This window comes from Astyanax mexicanus, chromosome 4 (assembly GCF_023375975.1).
Source record: "Astyanax mexicanus isolate ESR-SI-001 chromosome 4, AstMex3_surface, whole genome shotgun sequence".
Classification (NCBI taxonomy): Eukaryota; Metazoa; Chordata; class Actinopteri; order Characiformes; family Acestrorhamphidae; genus Astyanax; species Astyanax mexicanus.
The window spans coordinates 5,454,607-5,475,247 of record NC_064411.1 but is presented as its reverse complement, the minus strand read 5'-3'; the positions used below and the strand labels follow the sequence as shown (position 1 = coordinate 5,475,247).

Here is a 20,641-nt window from a genome sequence, read left to right as displayed (position 1 = left end):
GCCATGTAGGGTTTCAGAATGTCCACTACAGCTGGACACCAATGAGGATTTGATGGAGCACCTGAAACACATTGCTCTTTACTTTCCTTTGTTTCAAAGAAAACATACTCGAACATCTTTGAAAATGGAGACTGTTGAGCAATTGTTTTGGAGGATGGGTTTGCCAAGGTGTTTCCGTCTTCCAACTTTTTGGTTGTCTTCAGTGCAGACTCCACATTGACAGGGACAGCTTGTGACTTGATCATGTTCTGAAGGTCTTTAAGGCTCTCCTGACAGAAGCTTTCCTCTTTTGTGCAGAAAACATCACAAATGTATGTCATCAATGTATGTACCTCTTCTAATGTTGTTGAGTTCTGTAGCAGAGCAAATGAGTACAGGAACAAGTTTTTGGTTGAGTTTGAGCACTTCACTTTTGCTACTTTAGTGCACATGAGTTTTATTATGTGTGCAGAACATATGTGAAGAACTGTGAAACTGCAGTCCTGACCTTCACAGACACTTTCGCATCTTTTGAGATAGTCTAGAATGCTGCACTGACAGAAAGCTTGAATTGATGCATGGATAATTGCCCAGCTGTAATCTGTCTCAATTTTTTGGGGTTGCAGGTGAGACTTAAAGATGTAATAAAAATCTCTGACAAAGCAAGATAGCCAGTGGTGTATTGTTGGCGTACTTTGGTCTGATGACAGCATTTCTGCTACTGCAACTGTAGTTCTGGTAGTCGATGTCGTTGGGGTACACAAAGCATAATACAGAATATTGCTGTTGCAGTATTTTGGCTTTGAAACTACTGTACCAGTGGCATCAAGGTAAAGGAAGAGCTTCTTGTTTTTTTGAAGGTTCTTGACAAGCTGAAGTTGAGAAATCAAATACATATGTGTGATGAATGGTGACATTGATGCACACTGTATGTAATGATGTTTGAGGGGTGTGGGTGGTTCCTTCTCATCTTGATTTTGTTGAATTCTCAGACATTCCAGGTAGGGATTACAATCCAGTCTGTTGTCCAGGTTTTTCTCACTGGATATTTTTTGAATCACTGTCAGTGTGTTACACCTTAGCCCATGTCTGTGTTATGTTTCTCCCTCATTTGTTCCCTAGTGCTCCTGCCCCTCTGTTTTCCTGTCATGTGTTCACAGCCACGTGTTTCTGTTATGTATCTGTCACGTCTTAGCCCTGCCCTAACCATCAGTGTTCTCACCTGTGTCTTATCTGTAGCCCTGCCCCCTCATCAGCCCTGCCCAGGTGTTCCTCCTGTATTTAAGCCCCTCTGTTTGTACATGCTGTGTCGAGTCTTTTGTGTTTTCTAGTCTGTTAATCTAAGCGTGAATCCTGTTTGTAGTGTTTAGCCTTTGTAGCCTAGCCTTGTATCCTAGTGTTTGTATCCCAGTCTTTACCCCAGTCTTAGCCTTAGTTTATGTATTTCGTTTTCCTTTCTGTGTTTGTTTGGTTTATTTATTAAAGTATCATCTTTGCACTTACGTCCTCCTCCTCCTTCACACCCCTCCGTCTCCCGTGACATAAGACTCGACCAAAATATGGACGTAGCAAAGTGGAATGCCACGAGGAAGGCGGACCTGGCGTATCTCCGGTTCCTCGCGGAGCTAATTCGGGGGGATGAACCGCTCCTGGCGCCTCTCCGTGGGGTCGGCCCAGCTCCAGCTAAGCTAACTAGCATGTTAGCTCCACCGCACTCTCCAGCCCGGCCGACTTCCAGCACTCCAGCTCGGCCGGCTTCCAGCTCTCCAGCGCGGCCGGCTTCCAGCTCTCCAGCGCGGCTGACTTTCAGCACTCCAGCTCGGCCGGCGTCCAGCTCTCCAGCGCGGCCGACTTCCAGCACTCCAGCTCGGCAGGCTTCCAGCTCTCTAGCCCGGCCGGCTTCCAGCTCACCAGCCTGGCCGACTTCCAGATCGTCGACTCCGGCTCCGGAAGCAAGCTCCGGAGCGGTGTTTACAACCACGCCCACTACTGAATCTGCGGCTCCAGTCCGGATCTTGGCGGCAGCCGCACTCTCAGCTCCCGCTGAAGCGGCTTCTTCGCCAGCAGGACCTACCGCCTCTGTTTCAGCGCTGCTCGCGGCTCCGGCCGCCTCTGGATCAGCGCTGCTCGCGGCTCCGGCCGCCTCTGACTTTGTACCCGCGGTGCCTGCCGCGCTCACGCCAGCAGGACCCACCGCCTCTGTTTCAGCGCTGCTCGCGGCTCCGGCCGCCTCTGGATCAGCGCTGCTCGCGGCTCCGGCCGCCTCTGACCCAGTTCCCGCGGCCCCGGCCGCCTCTGACTCTGTGCCCGCTGTTACCCCAGTTCATGTGCCTGGGGGTCCAGCCTCTGCTCCTGTGCCTACTCCCAGGTCACGAGCTCCTAGACCCGCCACGCCTGCTCAAGCTGCACCCGCCGCGCCTTCTCAAGCTGCACCCGCCGCGCCTGCTCAAGCTGCACCCGCCGCGCCTGCTCAAGCTGCACCCGCCGCGCCTGCTCAAGCTGCACCCGCCGCGCCTGCTCAAGCTGCACCCGCCGCGCCTGCTCAAGCAGCTCCCACTGCTCCAGCCTCAGCCCCAGCTCAAGCACCAGCAGCACCCGCTGCCCCAGCTCAAGCACCAGCAGCTCCCGCTGCTACAGCCTCAGCTCCAGCACCAGCAGCTCCCGCTGCTACAGCCTCAGCTCCAGCACCAGCAGCTCCCGCTGCTACAGCCTCAGCTCCAGCACCAGCAGCTCCCGCTGCTACAGCCTCAGCTCCAGCACCAGCAGCTCCTGCTGCTACAGCCTCAGCTCCAGCACCAGCAGCTCCCGCTGCTACAGCCTCAGCTCCAGCACCAGCAGCTCCCGCTGCTACAGCCTCAGCTCCAGCACCAGCACCTGCTGCCACAGCTCCAGCTCCAGCAGCTCCAGCACCTGCTGCCACAGCTCCAGCACCAGCAGCTCCCGCTGCTACAGCCTCAGCTCCAGCACCAGCAGCTCCCGCTGCTACAGCCTCAGCTCCTGTGTCTGCAGTGCCTGCCGCTCATGTGGTACCCACTGCCTCTGACGCAGTGCCTGCCGCTCATGTGGTACCCACTGCCTCTGACCCTGTGCCCGCGGCTCCGGCCGCCTCTGACCCTGTGCCCGCGGCTCCGGCCGCCTCTGACCCTGTGCCCGCGGCTCCGGCCGCCTCTGACCCTGTGCCCGCGGCTCCGGCCGCCTCTGACCCTGTGCCCGCGGCTCCGGCCGCCTCTGACCCTGTGCCCGCGGCTCCGGCCGCCTCTGACCCTGTGCCCGGGCTCCGGCCGCCTCTGACCCTGTGCCCGCGGCTCCGGCCGCCTCTGACCCTGTGCCCGCGGCTCCGGCCGCCTCTGACCCTGTGCCCGCGGCTCCGGCCGCCTCTGACCCTGTGCCCGCGGCTCCGGCCGCCTCTGACCCTGTGCCCGCGGCTCCGGCCGCCTCTGACCCTGTGCCCGCGGCTCCGGCCGCCTCTGACCCTGTGCCCACTCCCAGAACTTTGTATGCCCCCAGGCCTATCCCCAGGCCTGCTCCCAGGTCACGGGCTCCTAGGCCCGCCCCAAGGCCCCCGGACCTCTGCCCAAGAACTGTGCCCAGGCTGGCCCCTCTAACTACCCCACAGACTTTAGCCAGTCCTGGGCATCCCCAAGTTTTGTTTGTTCCCATGTCTCTCCCTGTCCTGGTCCCCGTGTCTGTGTTTGTTCCCGTTCCTGTCCCCGGTGGTTTTCCTGTTCCCGTCCCTGTCACTGTGTTTGTGTCCGTCCCTGTCCGTGTATTTGTTCCAGTTCCCCTGTCCAGTTTTGTCCAGCCCCCTGTCCAGTCTCAGCCCCGTGTCCAGCCCCCTGTCCAGTCTCAGCCCCGTGTCCAGTCTCCGTCTCCTGTTCGGTCCTCTGTCTAGTCCCAGTCTCCATTCCCTGTCCAGTCCTCTGTCCAGTCTCCGTCTCCTGTTCGGTCTCCTGTCCAGTCCCCTGTTCAGCCATGTGTCCTGTCCCCGTCCCAGTCTACACTCCAGCCTCCGTCCCATGTCAAGTTCCCTGCCCGGTCTACGTCTCCTGTCCAGTTTCCATTCCCTGTCCAGTCCTCTGTCCAGTCTCCGTTCGTGTCCCCTGTCCAGTCCCTGTTCCCTCTCTCTCGGCGCCTCTGGAAGTGGCGCCGTTGAGGGGGGGTTATGTTACACCTTAGCCCATGTCTGTGTTATGTTTCTCCCTCATTTGTTCCCTAGTGCTCCTGCCCCTCTGTTTTCCTGTCATGTGTTCACAGCCACGTGTTTCTATTATGTATCTGTCACGTCTTAGCCCTGCCCTAACCATCAGTGTTCTCACCTGTGTCTTATCTGTAGCCCTGCCCCCTCATCAGCCCTGCCCAGGTGTTCCTCCTGTATTTAAGCCCCTCTGTTTGTACATGCTGTGTCGAGTCTTTTGTGTTTTCTAGTCTGTTAATCTAAGCGTGAATCCTGTTTGTAGTGTTTAGCCTTTGTAGCCTAGCCTTGTATCCTAGTGTTTGTATCCCAGTCTTTACCCCAGTCTTAGCCTTAGTTTATGTATTTCGTTTTCCTTTCTGTGTTTGTTTGGTTTATTTATTAAAGTATCATCTTTGCACTTACGTCCTCCTCCTCCTTCACACCCCTCCGTCTCCCGTGACACAGTGAAGGCACATCAGTAAGGTTGCCACTAGCAAGCTTTTCCTCTGATGCTGCTGCCAGTTTCTTGGTGTGTAAATGCATGGGTGAAAATTCTCTCAACTCCTGTTTAAGTTTTTGTCTCAGAGGCTTTCTCACATGTCTGCTGAATGTGGTACCTTGTGAATGGTCTATCTGGCCAGACACTTGCACAGTAACCTCAACATCTTCGTTTCCTGCTGGTGCTTCACAAATAGACATCTTATACAAAGCACAACAGGGAAATTTACATTTGGCTTTTCCATGCCAAAAAGGGGAAGACGTTTTTCTGGACATCATCGACTTGACTCGATTATATGTAAAAGACAGCACACAGTTACTGACCTGGCTAATTTTAGAGGACATAATATCTGTCCATCCATCTCCAAGGACACTGTACCCTCTTTTCATGTTTGGCTTTATTTTGCTCCATTCTTCTTTTGATATGGTTACTGTAAATTCAGATGGGCACTCTGGAGATTCTGAAGATACATGCAACATTTCATCTCTTTCTTTTTTTTCTTCTTCATCCAACTCAGTATCTGAAACTGTTATATCGAAAGCCAGTTGTTTCCTTGGCAATGGTTTTCTCTCTTCTTTCTTGGTGGTACATTTGGGACAGAACCATGGGGAAATGCATTCGAGGTCCACTATACTTTTGAAACCAACACACCAGGGGTGAAACCAGTCCTTGCATTTACTGCATTGTGCATATGGCTCAGATGGGTTGTTTGGCTGTCTGCACAAACAAAATAGCTCCTCTTCAGATTGTGGTGATTGAGGGCTACAATGCACATTCTAAACAGAGAAAAAAGTAAACTAATATATATTATAACCTCTAAACAACATGTCAAACTTACAGAATTGTGTAAAATGGCCAAAACAATGTTTAAGTTTTACTAATATGCTGTTTGTAATATGTGTAAACCAACATACCTCTTCTAGTATCACTGGTAGCCCCAGGGACTGAACAAAACAAAATCAACATTAGTTTAGGCAAAATATATATGTTTTAAACTGATTGCACTGTGCCACTGATAATAATAGTGTGTTGTTTACAAATAAGAGTTTCTAAATGTAAACATTAATATATACATTGGACTAAAAAGTATCCTGATCATTCATACTGTTATTGTTCAGTAAAAGCTTTAGACAAACTGATATGTATTATTATTACTACATTTGTATTACTACATGTTATTACAGATGAAAGTATATATTTTAAATGTATTATTATTATTTTTTTTTTATTATTATTAAAATCTTACACTTTGTCATTACTGGATCTAGAGTACACAGCTTCATCCACAGTTAATATAAAAGTGCATCATCTACCATTACAAAGAGACCAAACTTGTGATGTTTTTGCGGAGGTCCAAGGATCTAGACAAAGAGCTGGAGTTCTTGAACATTGGAGGTCTCCGTGGATCAACACAAAATCAGCAAAAAAATAGTTTTTTAATTTGAATAAAGTAACCATTACACTGTTAAAATTTCTTGATGAGTAGACGAATGGCCGCTACAGTGGTTAGGTAGTGGATTTCAGTCCCATGTGTAGCATGTATTGAAGAGACATGAATACCAATATGTATAGATGCTGTGTTCTCACAATTCTAAAGTAAAAGAGTGTATTCTCATATTGTGCTGAAGTAGTATGTTTTGGTTGGTTGATACTAGTAAAAAAGTGAGGATTTTCTATTGTAGTATCTTGTCACATTACTGGTTTATCTGTAGGTCTCTGTGCTTGGCCGTTGAGGCATGGACCATGAACATAGTGTTATGCTGTGCTTCTGGATCCTTGTTGAGCCAGTATCAGATTGTTGTTTATTGGCTGAATAATAATACATCCTGGCTAAGCCCTATATGTAACTTTAGTTCTTAGATACAGGATTTAACATTTAACCTCCTGTATTATGTCACTAGCAACACCTTAACAACCCTTTCAGGAACCACATAACACCAAAGCAACTACCTGTTACCTAGTTAGCAGGTCCTCAGTTGGCAGCAGCCATCTAATAACACCCTAGCAACTATGTAAAATACCACAGTAACTGTCTGACAGTGCATTTACAACTGTTCTTGATTCATACAAGATATATAAGCACTATAATATTTAGGGAATGCACTAGGGCTGGGTATAAACACGATTTTTCAAAATTTGATTGACTTTTTCTGAATCGATTCAATATTGAGTCAATAAAGAATATTTTAGTTAGAAGTTTTGGTTTGGTGAAGTTTGGTTGAACATGTTGGATATTCATTTTAGTCAGATAATAAGTAAATTTTCAGTGCTACACGGCTGCTATTTTTTTATAAAATCATCTATCATTTCTCACAATCATTTGTAAAATAGTTTTAACAGCTCAATGCAAATGTTAAAAATGTGTGAACACAATAATATTGCAAAAGATCCTACCTCTGATGTTTCTGTAAAGATCTTCTGAATATAGCGCCTGTTGTTTAATCTATTAGGAACATGCAGAAATATACATAGCTGTCCCCAGAATCCAGATTCAGGCCAGTAAGGATCATGGATGTTGGCTCCATCTGACTGCAGCTGTGATATCCCCTTCTGGATTGACTCTAAAGTCAAGTCTAACAACCTACACTGTTGAAAGTGAGAAAAAAAGTCACATTTGTTGTAACAAACATTAGATAATAAATAGCACTATCAATTCCTTTGTTGCATAAACTTATTTTATTTTAATAATTAATATTTTAATGCAACTTACCTTTCCAAAGACTTTGAACCTGTAATGGAACATATGTAATTTTTAAAGGGACATAGGAAATATACTGACATGCCAACAGTTATATCAGGGACAGCATTATTGATCACAAAAAGTTTATTCAGGGGTACTTCCCTTCCTGTACATGTTTTGAGGTGTATAACCTCACCTGTAGAATGGTGTAAGTGTAGTTGAACACATATTATCAGAGTTCAAGCGAGACATAAAAGCGGGTGCAGATGGAAGGGATATTTCTTTTTAGAAGTTGTGTAGGTTATTAACATTACTCCATCCACAGTGTGACGTGTAGCGGAAATATATATCATATATGGCTAATATTATCATCCACAGTGAACAGTGCAGTGAGTGGTAATGATTGTGACCAGCAGTGTCTGGCTAGATCTGTCCATGTGAAGAGATAAGCAATTTTGGCTCTAGAACCCACACACACATCTGAGAGGTCAGTGCAGCACTCTTTACCTTCCATAAGACATGACAAAAGTCATGGTACATAACTCTGGTTTCCTTTTTGATGTGTCAGTGTATAAAATTGTGAATTTTGTGTAGTTGTTATTTAATAAATCCAACATAACACATAGAAAGGGTTTCCCACCGTTTGGTCTTTGCATTTAGATTTTTTAATTTTTTTGGCTTTCCATCAAATATAATTAAAAAAAAAGGTCAGTACAGAATTACAGTGTCTTCTTAAATTTACTTGAAATGTGTTCAAGTATAGAGTTTAGAGTTCTTTACAGTACAGTTTTACGAAACTTTCATAAGCAATAAATAAAATAGAGCAGTAGTTCTCAAACTTTTTAGGCCAATGACCAATGACCAAACTAAAACCTCAAAGTACCACCTACAAGCCATTTTACAGAAACACGTGTAGTTACCACACCCATAGTTATTTATATACAGTAAGATAGTCGTGTAATCCACAAATATACATTTCGTCATATCCTTAGCCAATTGTTCTTCACCTGTTGTGTGAAGCTTGCTCGCATAATTAGTTAAGTTATTTGATTAGTTATTGTTTCTGGTTAATACAGTATTCCTACTGAGACTGTCAGAAGGATTTAGACAAAGGAAAATAAACAACATGGGCTACAGTGCTTTTACCTTATTTATCTATTAACTGTTGTGCAGAAACTGTAGTGAACTGTCGGTGACTGTTTGATTGATGTAGGTTATCATGTCTTGAAATGTTTTACTGTAGGACCAATGAATCTGATGTTAATAATGATAAAACTGTAGTTCTGAGAGTAAAGGAGAGTGTACCTTACATTCAGGTTCTAACTAATGTAATGTTAAGAAAATTACAGGTGGAAACTTCATAGATTTCAGTTCTTAATATTTCAGTGCAAGCAGATGTTTTGTCTCAAATAGATTGCTGGTTTTATAGGACTCCAAAATGTTTTTTTTTTATGCAGACCTAAAAACATTTGTCATAAGTTTGGTATCCAATTAATCCAAAATGATACAGTAATATCACTTGTTACTAATGTTATTAATGGTATGGAATGTGTTTTTCAAGACTGTCTTGGTTTCATTGGATACCAATTTGATTTGCTCGTTTTATAGGACTCCGAAATTTGGTTTATGCATATCCAATTACTCCAAAATTATACAGTAATATCACTTGATATGCATGACATTAATAGTATGGAATTGGTTCTTCAAGGATTTCATTGTCTGATTTGATAAAAAAAATAGATTTTTTTTGTTTTTATACAATACCGAATGGACATTTTTGGTATCCAATTACTCCAAAATGATACAGTAATATCACTTCAAACATATACCTGGATACATGAGAATAAAATCTTTAAGAAATTAGTTCTGTGATATGATAATTTGATTTGCTTATTTAATATGACTCCTTATTTAACATTTCCAAAACGTTACACTGTTATACGGATAAGCAGGAGTCTTTCTGGTGTATATTTGTGGATTAACCCTCGTTAAATCATGTTTATTTAGGTGTAAAACTAGTTTCTGTTCCATGGTCAGTCTCTGCACAAGAAGCCCAAGTCTACACCTCCGGGTGCGCTGTGCACGCGGCTAGAGTAAAACACTGTTTAGACACGCACTAGGGTTTCGGTGCAGATGGCGTGACCGCGGTCAAACACGGCGCATCATTCTCGTAATAGTTTATAATGCATGACTGCGAACATCAAATCCAGTAATAATTTAATAAATCTTACCTGTAACGTTTGTCAGACATCCTAAACAGACATCCAAATGGTTTTTATTTTCTTAATCTAAATGGTCAAACAGATAACCTACAGGTCAAACCTAACTGAAATCAGTTGAGCGATGCTACAGAGTAAAGTATGTTGCGGTGTAGGGTGACAACACAATTTGCATAATATTCCCATAACACCTTGCACCAATAGTGTAAAAAACATATTAAAGGACTGATTAAAACTTTTAAAAGTATTTTTAATAATGTTCTGCATATGTTTATTTGAAAAGTTTTTTATAGAATTTATATTTATAGTATTTATATGTGTTTAAAACATTATTATGCTGGCACTGAAATCTGACTGACTGGGGGTGTTCCAAATTGAAAATAAATAATCAAGGAACATTTATTCAAGGCAATTAAAACTGCTGGTTGGTTCAATAAAAAAACTTCCACTTATAAATTAGAAATATGTGCACTTAAGTTCTTTTTTTTATCATTTTACTCTTTTTAGTGTTTTTATTTTATTTTTTTACCTTAAAATAAACTATTAAAATGCTTGCCACAAAAATCTGCCCTCATTTTAAAATGATAGTTTATAGGCCCTTTTCACAAAAAACCGGAAATACGTAGACACTGGGTAACACAAGTTCCTGCATTCCCGGAGGCCCTGTCATTTCAGCTCACCATGGAACGGTTTTTCACTGCATCCCTGTCGTCGCTGCCGAGACTAAGGTTTGAAGATGTGTCCAGAATCGTTGGAGAACATTCAACAACGAAGGATTCTAAGTTGAATAAAGGCTACAAGTTCTTTGTGGAAGAGTTCATCCACAGCTATCAAGGTAAGCTAACGCCAGCGAACGTTAGCTTTGTTTACATATGTGCTAGCGTTAGCTAGCTAGCTAACGTTTAGTGTAGGTTTTAGCGGTCCATTTGTCATTCTACAGGGTAGTGAAATGATGTCTAGATTAAACAGTTAGTAAATAATATTAAGTATACTGACCGCTTTAGTTAACGTTATCTAAGAAACAAGTAAGGTCAGCTAAGGTAGCTTTGTTTACATGTGTGCTAGCTAGCACATCAAGGAAATCATTACAGTGGGAATGCAAAGCTAAGTGTTATTGCTTGTTCAGTGTCCAATATAGTCGACAGCAAGGTGATTGTGAGAGCTAGATGCTACCGTTCGATGAGGAAGAACGAGGAGCCACACAAACTTGAGGTTATACTTGGTCTGCTGGTGTTCTGTCGAGTTGTACTACCTTGTCAAACCGTGCTACCCTAGTGTATATGTTTTTAACTGTAAAAATACAAAAGAAGCACTATATTAGAGCCTGTTCCCATGAGAAGTCCCAGTAGATGTAGTTAGTATATTTGGATAGCATAAATCACTGTATCATGGTAAAGTTATGGCAATGAGAGCTCATTGCAAACTGCTTTTATATATTTTGTATAATACTTATTGTATTTATTATTATTTCTTATTTCCATTTACACTTTAGTGCAATGGCAGTAAGTCCATGTTGTTTAATGCACTAAAACATTATATATATATATATATATATATATATATATAAAATAAAATAAAATCATTTTAAAAAAAGTGTAGGTCAGCGCATGCGCAGTGCATTTAGGAAGCACGTATCGATGGGTAGCATAACTGGACAGAACACCCTGGTTGGCTTGAAAGTCTGTTGGAATACCTTTGTTCATGCTGTACCTTTTATTTCACTGCAGTTTGCAGCTTTCTTTCAGTTCTTCTTATCACTTCATTTGAGAGTCTGCGGTTGCAGACATGTTATTTCCCTGCAATATGCAGCTGTCCTATAATGCTCTGTATACTTGACAGTTCATTAGCCAAGCTTATTTTTATTTACTTTAGTTGATATTAGTTAGGGTTGTGGTTGCAGATGCTTACTTTCCATTTAATATGCAGATTTCCTGAAACGCTTTGTATAAATTGGTAGTTCATTATCTAAACTTATTTTAATTTATTTAGGTGACTTTGGAGGCACACAACTGTACCCTGACTGCCCATGTATGCAGTTGTGCAGCTGGTAAAGGGTTGTGCAATCATGTAGTTGCACTGCTTTTTCAAACAGCCCACTATGTGCAGCTTAATTTGAATGCTGTGCCACTGCCACTGGCCTGCACAAGTGAGCTGCAAAGATGGCATAGGCCAAGGACTCAGGTATGTGTCATTACTTCACATTTAGTAATTTATTTTAATAATGGCAAATGTAAATAAGGCTACTGTTCCTATTAACCAGTTAGTGGGTTTTCTTTTGCTGTATTACTGTATTATTTCTCAATCCTGATCCTGAATTAATACTGCCCTGCTCTCCTAACACATCTGACCAGATAAACTATCCTTTCTGGGCTCTGTTAAAGCATGAAAAGCACAGCACTAAACATAAAGCATTAACAAGTACAGAGCAGTTGGTTTTGGCACCCAGAATTGAAAAACATGAAATGAGCCTAAATGTCCGTAATGTCAGTTTTGTCATTGTATTCATGTCAAGGGAGTCCATCCAGAACCATTGGGTCAGCTTATTGTGAGGAAGCCTAAAACACTGCAGAAGACTGGAGTGAAGTCTACTCTTTACAGAGCTTATCCAGGTGAGACAATTACCTTTATTTTCATCTAAATTAAATATTAAGAGGTTTAAATGCAAACAGGTTTGTTACATTGACACTAATTATTTTAATCCTTACCTATAGGCCCCCTTCCTGATGAACATGTTTTGGCATCGGCAGAGAAACTGAGTCAAGTCAGCCCTCGTCCTCTACTAGCGACTGTGTTAGAGAGCCTCTCAGATGTTGAATTTTTTCCCTCTAAGTTTGGGCCAGTGCCTCGTGGAAGTACACTGTCTTACCAGTGTCCTCTTGTGAGTACAGTGACAACCGGTCCCGACACTGTGAACTTTCCTGTACTGCCTGTTGCTGGACATTCACTGGGATCCAATTTTAACTTTGTTCCCAGTCACCATCAAGCCCTTCATTTAGAGTCTTTAAAGGTGTCTTTTAGTATGGCGGCAGAAATTGAAGAAAACACCAGACTTCAATCAAAATGCACTGCATGGGCACAAATTCGTCAACCAAGGGTAACTGCAAGCAGGTTTAGAGAGGTATGCCATGTGGTAGGGGATTTAGCTGGGCAGTCACTAGCAGCTCGAATCATTAGGGGGACAAAGCAAACGTGTGCTATGAGACGTGGGTTGGACCTTGAACCAGAAATATTGAGAACCTATTCTCAAATGGCAAATGTCACTGTAATGCCATGTGGTTTGGTTGTGCACCCAGAGGCACCACATCTAGGAGCCAGTCCAGATGGGAGAGTGTATGATCTTTTGGAAACCCCACCATTTGGGCTGGTAGAAGTAAAAAGCACCACAGCTGATAATATAGCTGGAGTTTCATTTATCAAAATGCACAAAGATCAGGCCAAACTAAAACAATCGCATAAATACTACTGGCAGGTTCAAGGCCAGCTTGCAGTGACTGGTTTGCAGTGGTGTGACTTTGTCACAGACACAAAAGGTGACCTCACAATACAGCGAATTTGGAAAGATGATGTTTTTATAGCATCAATGAAAGACAAGTTGGATGCTTTTTATCACAACATATACATGAACATGTATCTTTCCATGGTCTGAATAGCATTTGCATTTTAAGACACTGAAGTGTGACAGATCTGTAAATATTTTATGTATATATAAATGTATAGTGTATAGTGTATAGTTATTATTTTTCATGCACCTACTTGCAGATCATTTGATTATTAAGCTTACAATTGATGGGGAAAAATTGAAAACTTCTCTAATGCAGGACCTAGATGGTGTTTGTAAGAAACCTGTAAAATGTTTTATAAGGATAAAAGGTTGAACATAATCACATGAAAAAAGGAAAGTGAGTAGCAAATGTGTTTTTTATCTTTATTGTTTATTGAATAAAATTCAGAATAAAAAAAATCATTGTCTCAGTATGTCATTGTTTTGGGCAAAAATAATTATAGTTTTGATTTTTTAAATTGCATGTAGGACCTTTTTGAGCTACATAGACAAACATGTTACATCATGAAACTGATTAAAAAATATTAAATGGATATGAACAAGTATGTATGTTCATTCTTCAAATCATTCACTCATGGATCAAGGAACATTGGTCCCTGGTAATTCACCATAAAACAGCAATTATGCCAGATCTGATTGATGCTTCCAGCCAGGCTAAGGGGCACAGTAGAATCCCAAATATGGTTTTCCTTAACCCTGCGAATCACTCTTTCCACAAGGATCCTGAGGCGGGCAATTGCCTGTGTTTGTTCACAGTCCTTTTTGCTGAACTGTTTTCCATGTTTGAATGGTGGGATGATTAGTCTTGCACCTTTAGTTGCCAGCATATCCTCGATGATGAAACCCTTGTCTGCCATGATCTCATCTTCTGGTTCCAGCAGTTCCAGGATTCCTGACTGTCTTGTGATCTCTTTGTCAGAAATCGAACCTGTGAAGAGGCTGGAAATGAATGTCACTGCACCGCATGGCGCTACGCCAAGTAGACCTTTAAATGTAGTTGTGTTCTTGTAGTTGGAGAAGGTCTCAGAGTGAAGTGTCAGAGAGGTGGCGCTCTCGCAGCGAATTTCTGTGCAGTCAAGTATGACTCTCAGTTTTGGACTGTACTGTCTAAATTTTTCTGGCATGGAGTCAATTACTTGTTGCCTGGACATCCAAATGGGTACTGAACCCAGCACAAAAAACAGGTAATTTGCCCATGTAATAATTATTCTGCTGACTGTAGCTATGCTTACTCCACAGATGTCAGCAATCACCTGCTCCTTCAGTCCAGCAGCGACACGAAGGCAATAGATAAACAATTCATCTAGGAGGTGGATCTTCCGTGCAGGGCTTGGTGTTGGGATTGCTGCTTCTCCCCTTCTTTGGGCCTTTGTCCAGTAGATTAGATGTGTGGCAGATGGAGCAATGGACTCCCAAAAAATCTCAAACACTTGCTGAGAAGGAAATCTGGTGTAGTACCTGATGGTCTCATCAGAAACACAAAATCTGCTCAGGATGCTTGATGACCCCTTTGATGTTTTCTGCAACCTGTCCTCCAGCTCTTCAATGTATTGCAGGGCATCATCCAACGCACCTACAAAATATATGAACATCATTATTATTGTGTTACATTACAGTACTTTACATGGCATAATTAAATGCACCTATGTGGCATTAATAAAAAATAAAACAGCTGGAGCAAATGTTTTGCTATCATGCTTAATAATATAAAATTAAAGAACATATGCAAGTTTAAAACTAAATTGATCTGGATACATTCCAATATTTCATCCTCTATATCAGCATTGTAAATGGGTGATATTAGTACTTTGAAAAATGAATATGCCCAATAAAACAGATTAGTCCTGAAGAATGTCACGTAAGCTTTTTTTTTTTAACTGCTCCCTGTTGAAATCGTCAGTTTCTGCTGGTAGCTGGTTTCTTATGGTCCAAGCTGCTCTTTTATGGTCAAACTAGTTGAAAAGCAGGGTAGAACATACCCTATACTGGTAAGATAGCTTGTTAACCAGCTCTTGACAAGCAGAGTGTATGTTGCATTTGTCTTTGGTTATGTGCAGAATAGTCAGGGTTGGTCATACTGGATGTGTATCTTGGTCAGAATTATCATGCTTGTAACCCACTTGAACCATCAAACTCAACTGAAAAAATTGTCTTACTAGTTTAACCAGCTTATTCTGAATAGCAATTAGGTGGGTAAAGTATGTGATCACGTATACATACCGGCAGGAGGGCGAGCTGCGTAGTCATGGTCATTAGCGAAAATGCTAGGGTGTTCCACAGCCTCCGACTCCAGTGGACACGGTACTCCACGCCGGGAGCTTGCTCTCTCAAATGCTGACGGCCTTTGAGGGGGAACATTAAAACTGTTCCACTGAAACCGAGTGGGAACAACACCAGCTTTCAGTCGCGGGCTTCCTTCTGCGTAGTCTGCAGCAGTGAAATGCATGCTACACACAAAGGTACTTCCCCGCCGAATCACAAAGTTCGTCCCCTCATCTCTCCTAATCGCACGCACCCATTTTTTCTTCTGCTCAACATCAGCCGGAAAACTATGGAAACGAAGATACGGTTGTTTTTGTTTTGAGTTTGAACACCTAGGTACACTGCAAAAGCTCTTGTTCTTGGACTCTGCCATCACTGTTTACTGTTTACCGGAACTAGCGTTACCCGTTCACGGCTGCTTCCGGATGAAAGAATGCGGAAGTGTGAAAAGGGCCTATTATTATTATTATTATTATTATTATTATTATTATTATTATTGTTGTTGTTGTATTAGGAATATATCTGTCATACGTGCATTATTATTTCTCTGACTGAAAGCGTTAGCTCATCAAGTCTTTCAAAAGACGCTGAGGCATATGGGAAATGTAGTGCTTGTAGGCACTTGTCTTGTAGTTCTCCTCTGTACTTTTCAAACAGAAAAAATTAATCAAATGTTGCCTGAGGATAGAAGTACTTTTAAAAAAAAAAAATAGATTTTCCCCACTGCCAAGATAAAATCCACGTGCCTTGTTTAAACAAAACCTGATTCTGCATTCATTTTAGTATTTCAGTGTTTGTTCATCTACAAAAAAAAGATAAAAAAGGAAATATTAGATTTTTTTTCTACAAACGAATTAGCCTAGTGAAACTAGATAAAAAAATCTGAACAATTATGACTGATACACACAAACCTTTTCTTTGTTACACCGAGTTTAAATGTACATGTTTTTTTCTTTAAATGACCCTAATAATTTCAACCTTTAGTTCTTTTTAAATAGATTATAATATATAAGTATATACATTATTTATTTATTTCATATCCCAGCATGTAGAGTAAAAAAATAAAATGAACAAAAACTTTAGCTGGAGAAACAATAGTACATCCCTGTGGGTACAATGCAGATGTTGGTGATCCTGGTGACCATCTAGTATCTCCGCCATCGTTTCTGGGCCAAAAGTTACTGACTCTCTCACTCACACTCACACACAAAACACAATGAACATCCTCAAAAAAGCTTTTTTCCCTACTTCTGTTTCCAACAGAGATTAAATATAATTGCAGTTACTTCAAAATAATCAAACTAACTAAGATCAACGTGTAAACTTTAAGTAAGCAATATTATTATGCATAGAAATATCAGTAGCATGAACTTATTTGATTTCATCATGTGGAAGTGTAAACCATTAATAAACACACTGCAGTTCTAGTTAAATCTGCATTTTTTTATTGACACTTGTAAAGTTTGGTCCTTTAGAAAACCCTGAGTTTCTCACAGGTACATACAATTTTGCGGTGGTGTTCATGTGGATTCATCTTGTAAATTTTGGGGCGGCACAGTGGCAAGAGAGCCTGGGTTCTATTCCAAGCTGGGGTGACCCGGGTCTTTCTGTGTGGAGTTTCCACGTTCTCCCCGTGTCTGCGTGGGGTTTCCTCCGGGTGCTCAGATTTCCTTCCACAGTCCAAAGACAGCACGTCAAGGCCAATTAGGAAGCAGTAGAAATTGCCCCCTAGGTGTGAGTGAATGTGTTTGTGTGTCTGTCCCTGTCTGTCTGCCCTGCGATGGATAGGCAGCCTGTCCAGGGTGTACACTGCCTTCCGTCGATGCCAGCTGGGATAGGCTCCAGCAGTCCCCCATTTGTCTGAAGTCTAGTGGATGTAAGCAAAAAAGGCAAATAGTTGTCACAGACCTGCAAACTTAAAAAACATCAGATTAAATAACGGTAAAGCAATAATTCTTGTAGTTTTGACACTGATGGTATAATATATAAGATAAGACAAGACAAGATAAGGTAATACTTTATTGAAACAAAAATGAGGGAATTTGCAGTGTTGCAGATATATTTTTGTGGCGTCATATTCAACACTGTTTGCCAAGTACAGAGGTTCATAATAAAAAAGATTCTACAGTAATATGACTTGTTGTTCAGGATATTCACAGGTATATTCATAGGTATATTTTCATAATGTGGTGTCTGATTCAACAGACTATTTGAGAATCTGGATTTAGGGCATCTGGAAATATGCAGAACAGGCAATTTATTCTTCTTTAATCTTCTCAAATGCCAAGTTCACAGGGTCATAATAAAAAAACTGTACAGTAATATGTTTTGTTATTTAGGCTATTCACAGTTTAATAGGTATATTTTCATAATGTGGTGTTGATTTCAACAGACTATTTGACAATCTGGAATTAGGGTAACTGGAAATATGCAGAACAGGCAATTTATTCTACTGACATATTCTGAAATGCCAAGTTCAGAGGGTCATAATAATAAACTGTACAGTAATCTTTGTAGTTATTAAAGTTTTCACAGTTTAATATGTAAATTTTCATAATTTGTGTCAAATTTAACAGACTATTTGAATATGTGGATTTAGGGCATCTAGAAATATGCAGAACAGGCAATTTATTCTCCTTTAATCTTCTCAAATGCCAAGTTCAGAGGCTCATAATAAAAAAAACTGTACATTAAATGTTAAGTTCTTTAGGCTATTCACAGTATACTAGTTATATTTTCATAATGTGGTGTCAAATTCAACAGACTATTTGATAATCTGGAGTTCGGGCAACTGGAAATACCCAGAACAGGCAATGTATTCTCAGTGTAATATGCCCTAAATGCCAAACTCGTTTTGCTCGGCTCAACCCTGCTCTCTACTGGCGAATAATTGGTACTTCGACTTTTTAAGGTGGACCGGAAAATCCGAATAAGACACTGGCGAATAAGACGCCAACTTCAGCCTCGTCACACATATGCCCTCAGTGGAAAACCAATTGTGGCCCCAAATTTTTAGAACTGTGCAATATTGAACAGAGAACACTTTTCAAGAAAGAAAATTTAAAGCTGTGCTATTGGCACTTTGACATTTTTTGCAACTGGCTGTAAAACAATTATATAAATAACACAATTTAAAGTGTATAGTAAATTAATAAATTTATTACAAAGTATCATGTATAAAATATAAACAACACACAACAGTATTTAAGTAAATTAAATCCCAAATTTATATTTTAGCATGTAGATAAACATGTACTCCATAAATATCTCCATTTGCAAAAACAGTATTTATAATAAACGTTATGATATAAATACCAAACATAATACAAAATAACAAAGAATTATACAACTTAAATAAAAAAAATATATATATATATATATATATATATATATATATATAAACATCAATAAAACAGCAAATCATATTCTTGAATAAATACTTGAATGCACTAGACTGATGTAGTAGATGAATAATAAACTGATACTATTATTGCTACTGGAACAAAGCCTCTGGGGTGGGTTTCCCGAAAACGAACAACCTTAGCGAATAACGAACGAACTAACGAATGACGTGAGTAAAGAACGAGCCAGTTCTGCGAGTGTTTCCCAAAGAGCTTCGCAACGTGAAAATTAACAAAGGAGGTTAAAGAACGTCTTTGTTGACTCCTCCCCCGAAACAGCGCACTCAATCGATCCACAAATATCGATTATTATGCAGTATTTATTCAGTATTACACCCTAAAAATGTAAAAAAGTGTTGTAATCATCAATATTATACATATTTTGAAATTTAAATTACAAAAGGATGTACTTTGGCATTAATAAAATACTCCTACAGATACATATGGCTAAATAAATAAGTCATATGTTTATATATAAATGTTTAATAAACATTAAACTTTTTTAAAACTATTATTGTTAATATACATATATATTATATTAATAGGTATTGTACTAATATTATTAATATTGATAATAATATTAATTTATTATTATTATTAATAATATAAAAATAATTATTGTTCCTGTGTGTGTGTGTGTGTGTGTGTGTGTGTGTATATATATATATGTGTGTATATATATATATATATATATATATATATATATATATATATATATATATATTGTTGTAAAAAGAAAATGAAAGATGGGTTACTGCGTGTTCGTTTTGATGGAGAGAGTTGCAGACAGGTGGAGTGGAGTTGAAAGCAAATCAAGTATTTATTACAAAATACTGAATTCAGGAGAACCAATACATACAAGACAGTTAGCAGCCATCAAATAGTAAAAGTTCTGACCCCCCTCTGATCTGACTCCATGTTTATACCCCAAATGACGTGAAACCTGCTGATGAGGCGTTGCTAAAATCATCTCATGTTAGCATGCATAATTTCACGTGTTAGTAATCCGTTTCACGTGTCTGACCGGACCACTAGTGCTTGGCCTTGACTGTGTCCAGCCAGAACTGAACATTGTGGCATTATCTGTGTGCGTGTGCGTCACTCCCCGCTTTGAAGAGCTGCAGGTTTAGGGAGGCACACACACACAGAGAAGGCCGCTTTGGTCTAAGAGCCTCCTCTGTATCAATTTAGTTCATACAGAGTGTACCAGTCGATGATTGATGGCCGTTAGTTAGGATCATGCAGTGACCAAAATGCCTTAAGCATGAGCTACACAAGTCACACAATGGATTTCTTATGTTATATGTTAATGTGTTAGTGGCGCGTGGTTAGTCCACCATACAATAGATCCTATGTGTTAGTAAATGCCTTATGTATCATGTGGGTTAGTTTGTCATATAATAGAGTCTGTGTTAGTCACATGCCTGATCAAGCAAAGTTTAACTATATGTGTAAAGAATATATATTGTGAGTATTGGTTAATCTTCTATATAAATGTGTATAAAATACAATGTGAGGATTGGATAATCTTCTATATAAATGCATATAAAATACAAGGTTTCACACAATGATTATGTAATTATAGATGCTAAAGTTAAGTAATCATTATTGAAGGATATTTGTCAACACACCCAAGGTATAATAAACGTTAACTCTTCAATATACACACACACACACACTGTAAAGCTCCAGCTCATCCTAAATCAACATCTCAGTTGGGTTTAGGTCAGGGGATTTTGAAGGCCATGCACCTCTTTGTTAACTAGATAATTCCATATGCATCAATTAATTGTTTTCATAGTTTTAATATTAATCGACAATGTAAAAAAAATAAATAAATAAAAAATGAGACGTGTCAACTTTTG

At 40.6% G+C, this 20,641-nt stretch overlaps 6 protein-coding genes across 6 annotated transcripts in view; 4 read left to right on the top strand and 2 right to left on the bottom strand.

Moving 5' to 3' along the window:
- The window catches only part of LOC125801463 (zinc finger protein 239-like), a 430,185-nt gene that overhangs the window by 182,575 nt on the left and 226,969 nt on the right, over positions 1-20,641 (bottom strand). The gene's annotated exons all lie outside the window — the stretch shown is intronic.
- Positions 1-20,641, top strand: part of LOC125801533 (gastrula zinc finger protein XlCGF49.1-like) — a 206,740-nt gene that overhangs the window by 13,319 nt on the left and 172,780 nt on the right. The window lies entirely within an intron of this gene.
- The window catches only part of LOC125801203 (gastrula zinc finger protein XlCGF49.1-like), a 254,562-nt gene that overhangs the window by 64,947 nt on the left and 168,974 nt on the right, over positions 1-20,641 (top strand). The gene's annotated exons all lie outside the window — the stretch shown is intronic.
- The window catches only part of LOC125801310 (zinc finger protein 271-like), a 230,712-nt gene that overhangs the window by 135,539 nt on the left and 74,532 nt on the right, over positions 1-20,641 (top strand). The gene's annotated exons all lie outside the window — the stretch shown is intronic.
- Positions 10,400-13,456, top strand: LOC125801212 (uncharacterized). The gene is made up of 4 exons (XM_049477577.1): positions 10,400-10,763; positions 11,541-11,732; positions 12,064-12,160; positions 12,263-13,456. Exons 1-4 carry the CDS (start codon positions 10,731-10,733, stop codon positions 13,195-13,197), a joined length of 1,257 nt encoding a protein of 418 aa, XP_049333534.1. The 5' UTR covers positions 10,400-10,730; the 3' UTR covers positions 13,198-13,456.
- Positions 13,526-15,811, bottom strand: LOC111188497 (uncharacterized). The gene is made up of 2 exons (XM_022662268.2): positions 15,334-15,811; positions 13,526-14,686 (listed from the first exon to the last, which is right to left on the bottom strand). Exons 1-2 carry the CDS (start codon positions 15,746-15,748, stop codon positions 13,686-13,688), a joined length of 1,416 nt encoding a protein of 471 aa, XP_022517989.2. The 5' UTR covers positions 15,749-15,811; the 3' UTR covers positions 13,526-13,685.

Excerpts from the sequence above, each read along its gene's own strand:
- LOC125801212 (XM_049477577.1), top strand. The coding sequence starts at position 10,731 with ATGAGGAAGAACGAGGAGCCACACAAACTTGAG. Across the intron at positions 10,764-11,540 it reads AGGAGCCACACAAACTTGAG|GTGACTTTGGAGGCACACAA; the intron begins GTTATACTTGGT and ends TAATTTATTTAG. Across the intron at positions 11,733-12,063 it reads GGCATAGGCCAAGGACTCAG|GGAGTCCATCCAGAACCATT; the intron begins GTATGTGTCATT and ends ATTCATGTCAAG.
- LOC111188497 (XM_022662268.2), bottom strand. The coding sequence starts at position 15,748 with ATGGCAGAGTCCAAGAACAAGAGCTTTTGCAGTGTACCTAGGTGTTCA. Across the intron at positions 14,687-15,333 it reads CGCAGCTCGCCCTCCTGCCG|GTGCGTTGGATGATGCCCTG; the intron begins GTATGTATACGT and ends TATATTTTGTAG.